Source organism: Oryzias melastigma, linkage group LG19, assembly GCF_002922805.2.
Source record: "Oryzias melastigma strain HK-1 linkage group LG19, ASM292280v2, whole genome shotgun sequence".
NCBI classification, from domain to species: Eukaryota; Metazoa; Chordata; class Actinopteri; order Beloniformes; family Adrianichthyidae; genus Oryzias; species Oryzias melastigma.
The window spans coordinates 1,446,305-1,453,482 of NC_050530.1; the positions used below are offsets into that span (position 1 = coordinate 1,446,305).

General features: G+C 39.7%; 1 protein-coding gene across 1 annotated transcript in view; it reads left to right on the forward strand.

Moving 5' to 3' along the window:
- Window positions 1-6,435, forward strand: part of ercc4 (excision repair cross-complementation group 4) — a 10,101-nt gene extending 3,666 nt beyond the window's left edge. The window contains exons 6-10 of the mRNA XM_024285384.2: window positions 248-373; window positions 462-563; window positions 3,250-3,898; window positions 3,974-4,086; window positions 5,455-6,435. Coding sequence (XP_024141152.1) covers window positions 248-373; window positions 462-563; window positions 3,250-3,898; window positions 3,974-4,086; window positions 5,455-6,194 — 1,730 coding nt within the window. The 3' untranslated portion in view covers window positions 6,195-6,435. The remainder of the gene's footprint in view (window positions 1-247; window positions 374-461; window positions 564-3,249; window positions 3,899-3,973; window positions 4,087-5,454) is intronic.
- Window positions 6,436-7,178: the final 743 nt, after the last annotated feature.

Here is a 7,178-nt window from a genome sequence, read left to right on the forward strand (position 1 = left end):
AAATTTCCAAAGCATCTTCTGCGACCACATTCAGCATAAAGTTTTCATACAAACATTATTGCAGGTTATGTAACTTTTCCAGTTTAAGTTGAATTTGTGTCAGAATGAAATTATTTGATGATCTGAATCCTTTGAATATAATTCTGGGATTGTCCTTTAGCTTTTCAGCTGCTCCTAAAGCCTCCTTTAAAATCTGTTACCAGGAAACATTTGAATGTTTGTTGTTTGTTTGTGTTTTTTATGGCAGGTTGGCTCTTCCTGGATTCCAGCACTTCCATGTTTGTGAACGCCAGAAGTCGAGTCTACCACATTCCAGAGAACAAAAAGAAGCTCAAAGTCGGAGCCGAGGAGCAGAAATCTTCTGCAGCTGCAGGTATCTGCAGGAGGAGAAATGTTTCCTTCATGCTCCTCTAGGTTTTTACCTTAAGATAGAAGAAAACCTGAACGGTGTCGATGTGTAGAAATCAAACGGGAGCTGGTCCTGGAGAAGAGCCCGAAGTGGGAGGCCCTGACTGAGGTGCTGGAGGAGATAGAGAAGGAGAACAAGAGCTGTGAGGAACCAGGTGAGGGCGCTGTGCTGCTATCAGAGGAGATCCTCTGGAGTTCCTATGTGGGGTCGAAGTGAATAAAAACTAGATTGTAAATTTAAAGAAAAAGGTTTTAAACTCCAAATCACTCATTTTGAACTTGAAGGAAATATTTAAAAATTGGAAAAAACATTTAAATGTGAAACGTATATAAACTTAAAATAGTAAAAATTTGGAGGAAAAATGTACATTTGTATACTTTTAAGTATTTATTTTCCAAATTTACTATCTAATTTTCCATTTACTTCAAGCCGATCCTCATATTCCTCCAGCAGCTTTGAGTACAGAACGTGGATTAAATTTACATCCATGTTTGACGTCTGGAGGGGATAAAATCCATTTACTTTGATGCCTATTTATCCTGGGTTAGCATCACTAGTACTAACTTTAAACAATTTAAGTCAGTTATTTAGTAACTGTGTCTCTGACCAAACAATCTCAACATGTGGGGTCCCCCAGGGCTCTATTGTGGGGCCTCTTTTGTTTAATCTGTTCATCCTTTCTCTAGACCAGCTTAATAGTGTGTGGTACCTCACGTACGCAGATGATACTCAGATTTATATTACATTTACAGCAAGTGAATCTGAATCAGTAAATCTGTCAGAAAAAAATCTGAGGATCCAGAACAGCTTTTTAAAGTTAAGAGTCTAGATGTAATTATTTAACTCTAGGATAAATGTTTATAATGTGGGTTTAAATGTGCTTTTTTTGACAGAGAAGAATATGTTTGTGAGAGAAATCTCTTTTAATAAAGTTTTCAAAAAGATTTATCATAGTTTCAGTAAACATCCATTTGGATGAAAGTCTGGGGTCTTAACGTCTGTTTGACACGCCTCACGCCTTCTTAGAAAATCCTCCAATTTCTTGTAATTCTTGTGGTTTCAAAAGTCCTAAATAGAAAATGTAAATTTTTACAAAACATTTGTATGATTTTAAATGAGTCTGTGTTCTATCGTGGAATGATTTTTGTGCTGCATCATCATAAAAACGTGTAAACTCCGCTTTGATTCTGAAAACAACAGTTTTTCTAGCCCTGCAGAGCGTTCTGCAGTCATAACCTCGGGGAAGAGGCTGGCCCTAAAACTTGTTGAGGAACCAGAGTTTCACGCTGCGAAGCGACTCGACCCGTCAGACTTTGAAGTCGCTCCAAGTTCAAACAGTAAAGAGACGCTAAAAGGTTGAGATTAGCATCAGCAGATGACAGACTCGGGGACGCCCTAAACTGCTGTAGAAAGTGAGCCGATGTTCATCTTCTGCATGAACGTTTGAGTGGAAAAAGGCGGATATATAGAGACTAAGGGAAGCAGCATCACTCATTTGTAGGAAGTGGAATTATTTAAGGTGAGAGACGAGTTCTGGTCAGTTTGACTCAAGAATAAAACAATCATCTGACTTGCTTTATTCAGTAAGTTGGTTAGATATTTAATTGTTCAGTTGTGCTGTTTGAGTTCTTTTTGAAGTGTTTTTTCAATATTATTTAGATTTTTGTCAAATGTTTTACAAATATAGTTTTTGTTTAAGAACATGTTTTATAATAAATAATATATTTTTTTCAATATATATATTTTCTATTAAAAAATGAGTAAATTATTAAAATAAAGAATTTATAAAAATGTTTTTTTAAATGCGTTTGAGGATACTTTTTAAATGCTTTTTAAAAAAAGTTATTTACAAAATAAGTTTTTTATATTAATATTATTTTCTGAGTGTTTGATAGAATTTTTGACATCTTTTAAAATTGTATCATGAAAATATTTTTTAAATACATTTTTGGCTAACTCTTTAATACATTTTTTCAAAATATTTTTGACAACTATTTAAAATAATTATGGCATTCAAAATTTTCGAAATATTTAATTTTTTGTGTTTTTTGAGATTATTTTTGGTGTTTGAATGTTTTAATTTTTGGGGGATTAATTTTTCAAGTTAGTTTTTTTTTATTTATTTATTTTTTAGTACTTCAAAGTAATTTTGTGTGTGTTACAAGTTTTTCTTTTGGAGTTTTTTTTTTATTCTATTTTTTACTCATATTAATTTTGTTTCTGTGTTTTCTTGTTTTGTTTTTAATTTTTCTTTTTTTTTTTTAACTACAAATGCAAGAAAACCTCAAACTGGCAAAATCAAACTGACCCAAAGCCACAGCGTGTCCAAGTCCAGGATGAACAGTTAATTTTTGTTGTACTGATGTAGAAAATGACGTAGAACCAACGTTCTCAATCAAATAGGCTCCACCCCCTGCAGGTGAAGCTGCAGAAAAAAGCCAGGAACATCAAGAGAACACCAAAACATCCCAATCAGATTTTTGAATCTACAACTCCTGACCTATGATTAAAATGACACCAGGGACACCCATTACTGTCAGTACAGACTCCTCATGAATTCAAAAAATTATAAAAATGTTGTTTCTCTTTCTTTTCCAGTTATTAAGAGCTGTTGAAATCTTTTTTTGTCTATTTTTTCAAGATTTTTTGAGTTTTTCAAGATATTTGTTGGTTTGTTTTTCATTTCTAGAATTACAACCCAAAACATTGTTTCTAATTTTCTTCACAAAAATGGAGCACATTTTCGTCTTGTTACCCATGATGCACCTCTAAGCTCATCACAGAACCTCTCTTCTCTGCTAGAGTCCGTCTAACCGTCTGACTCCGCCCTCCTCCTGCAGGCCGCGTGCTGATTTGTGCCAGCGACGACCGCACCTGCGCCCAGCTGCAGCAGTACATCCGCCACGGCTCCGACTGGCTGCTGCAGCGGCTGTACGTTCGCACCATCGGCAAGCGTGACTCTTCCGCCGCCGCCGCCCTGGAGGTGGACCTGTTCAAAAAGGGGAAGGCGGCGCTGAAAAAGGGAGCCAAAGGGAAGGAACCGGCGCAGAAAAAAAGGGCGACAAAAACTAAAAGCAGGCCGTCTCTGACGCTGACCCAGATGATGGGGAAGGAGGAGGCGGAGCCAGTGGAGATGAGGAGCAGCGACGAAGACTGTCTGATGGAGGAGGAGGAGGAGGAGCAGATGAAGTTGGATCTGTCCTCGGATGCCTACTATGGGATCTTAAAGGAGCCTCTGACCGTCATCCACCCGCTGAAGGGCTGCAGCGACCCCCACAGTCTGACCCGGGTGCTGCACGAGGTGGAGCCCAGCTTCGTGGTTCTGTACGACGCCGAGCTGAGCTTCGTCCGCCAGCTGGAGGTCTACAAAGCCATGCGCCCCGGGAAACCCCTCCGGGTTTATTTTCTAATCTACGGAGGCTCGACTGAGGAACAGAAGTACCTGACGGCGCTGTCCAAGGAGAAGAAGGCATTCGAGCATCTCATCAGGTCAGGAGGAGGAGCTATCGTGTTTGTCTTCCAATTGTGTGTTTTGTAATCAACAAGTGGTTCTTGTTTGTGTAGAGAAAAAGCAACGATGGTCATCCCGGAGGAGAGGGAGGGGCGGGAAGACACGAACCTCGACTTGGCTAGAAATTTGGAGCCCGCCAACGCCACCACCAACAGCCACAAAGCAGGTACGACCGCCGTCCCTAACCCCTAAACACCGGACCTCCAGTGTTTGTGTTCTTTGATTTACGGTAACTTTTCAACTATTATCGTGATAATTCCAGTAGATTTTGTAGGAGAAAAGCCGCGTGAGCTTTAAGTCGTGACCCAGGAGATTTGAGTCATGAGCCAAGAGATCTGAGTCGTGACCAAAGACATTGAATCGTGACCCAAGAGATTTGAGTCGCGACCCAGAAGATTTAAGCCGCGACCCACGAGATTTGAGTCGTGACCTAAGAGATTGAATCGTGACCCAAAATATTTGAGTCACGACCCACGAGATTTGAGTCGTGACCACAGAGATCTGAGTGGTGACCCACAAGATTTGAATCGTGACCCAAGAGATTTGAGTCACAACCCACAAGATTTGGGTCGTGACCGAAGAGATTGAATCGTGACCCAAGAGATTTAAATCGCGACTCACAAGATTGAATCTTGACCCACGAGACTTGAGTCATGACCCACGAGATTTGAATCGTGACCCAAGAGATTTGAGTCATGAACCGCAAGATTTGAGACATGACCCTCGAGATTTAAATCGTGACCGAAGAGATTGAATCGTGACCAAAGAGATTTAAATCGCGACTCACGAGATTTGAATCTTGACCCACGAGATTTGAGGCACAACCCACGAGATTTGAGTCATGACCGACGAGATTTGAATCGTGACCCAAGAGATTTGGGTCGTGACCCAAGAGATTTAAATCGCGACTCACAAGATTTAAATCTTGACCCACGAGATTTGAGTTACGACCCACGAGATTTGAGTCACAACACATGAGTCAGGGTCCACGAGATTTGAGCTGCGACCGATTTTTAACATGTTCTTCATGCATTTTTCTGATGAGGACACGTATCAAGAAAAATAAGGCTTAAAATGTAATTTCTTAATATTTCTCTATTGAAATTATTGCGAATCAGGAACAGACATAAAAATGCAGTTTGAAAAAGATCGTATTTGTGATGTAGAAAATACGCTGGGCGGGGCCACAAGCTTTCTGTTCTGCCACATTTTGATGAAGCCAAATAGATCTATGAACGTCTTTGTTTTCCTCGACTGAGTTGGAATCCGGATCAAAACTGTACCGCCTGGATAGCTCCAATATTGTTCACCATTTTTGTTGCACCCCTAATGTTAGGTTGGGGGTGTGAGGGGCTGTAAGCTAGTGGGGGAGAGTGTAAAAAATAAAAGTCCCATCCACCTACTGTCCTTTTTTTCCCTAAAAACTGAAAAATCACAATGAAAAAACCTTTAGGAACACTTGGAAAATAGATCAACAGATTCAGACTCCTTGTTGTTTGATTTCTGTTCTCATTTCCGTGTCTTCGACCCCCAGGAGGTCAGGAGCAGCCCAAAGAGCCGTCCAGAGTCATCGTGGACATGCGCGAGTTCCGCAGCGAGCTGCCGTCTCTGCTCCACCGCCGTGGACTGGACATCGAACCCGTCACCCTTGAGGTGGGCGACTACATTCTGACCCCGGACACCTGCGTCGAGCGCAAGAGCGTCAGCGACCTGATCGGCTCGCTGCAGAGCGGCCGCCTCTACAGCCAGTGCCTCTCCATGACCCGCTACTACCGGAAACCGGTGCTCCTGATCGAGTTCGACCCCGCCAAGCCCTTCTCCTTAATGGCCAGGTCGGACTTTCGCCACGAGATTTCCTCAAACGACGTCTCGTCCAAGCTGACTTTGCTGACACTTCACTTCCCCCGCCTCCGTATACTGTGGTGCCCCTCCCCCCACGCCACCGCTGAGCTCTTCCTGGAGCTGAAGCGAGGCCGCGCCGAGCCCGACGCCGCAGCCGCCCAAGCGATCACCGCCGAGTCGGATACGGTGGCGGAGTCTGCGGGCCTCTACAACCCCGGACCCTACGACTTCCTGCTGAAGATGCCAGGAGTCAACGTGAAGAACTACCGCGCTCTCATAAAACACGCCGACAGCCTGGCGGACATCGCCAAGCTCAGCCAGGACGAGTTAGCAGAGATACTGGGAAATACTAACAATGCTAAGCTGCTGTTTGAATTCATGCATAATGTTGCAGATGTTCCTGCTCCGGTGCAGAAGAGAAAACAGACGTGACGGAGACTGGAGCTTGTGACGTTTGTACCACTTTAGTGTACAAAAAAAGAAGTAATTTTTTTAATGTATTGAGACAAATATATGTAATTTGAATAATTCAAAATTATTCTAATTATATTCTATGGTGCAAAATGAATTAAAATAGAGCAAAAATATTTTCAAAAACGTTTTTAGTATTCATTTTTTTACAGATTTTGGGATTTCACTGGTTCTGATGTTTCAAAATAAGGGTTTTATATATATATATATATATATTTTTTTTTACTAAAGTACAGTTTGAATAAACATGTTGACTGATCTCAGGAAATATTTACCAGTTTTCCTTGATTTAATGTTTGTATCTAACTATATATGTGTATAAATATACAACTTTTTGATATATAGGAGATTTTAAAACAAAATGTACTTAAATATAAACAAAAAATATAGTTTTAGGTGCATGTAGCAAAAATGTAAATGTTTTATGTTATATAAAAGCAAAATTGAGTTTAAAAAAAGTTATTTAATGAATGTTTATATCAAAACATTGAAATTTTATAGATTTCAGAGATTATCACAGTTTATTATTTTTAAGTCATACTATAGATTACTGACAATGTAATACATTTTTATAAAATCATGAAATTCCTTTTAGAAATGTAGTTAAATATACTTAATTTCTATCCTAGTTTACTGTGGTTCTAAACATGTTTTCTTACATGTTTTTTACTTTTATTTTAGAAAAGCTACGGGATTGGTAAAATGTAATTAACGACTAAAAATACAAACTTAATTATATAAATGAAGTTAAACCCATGGGTAAAAAGAATTGCAAAGGTTCTTCTTGGAAAATTTGCCTCCTACGCTTTGCTTTGCAAGGTAAATAGTTGAGAATAAATTATTTAAAGCAAATGAAAATTTATCAGAAAATAAATGAGTTATGGGAGCTACAAATGGTGCAACATCTGGAATAAATGTTAAAATAGTAAAATTAATCCTAAAGTT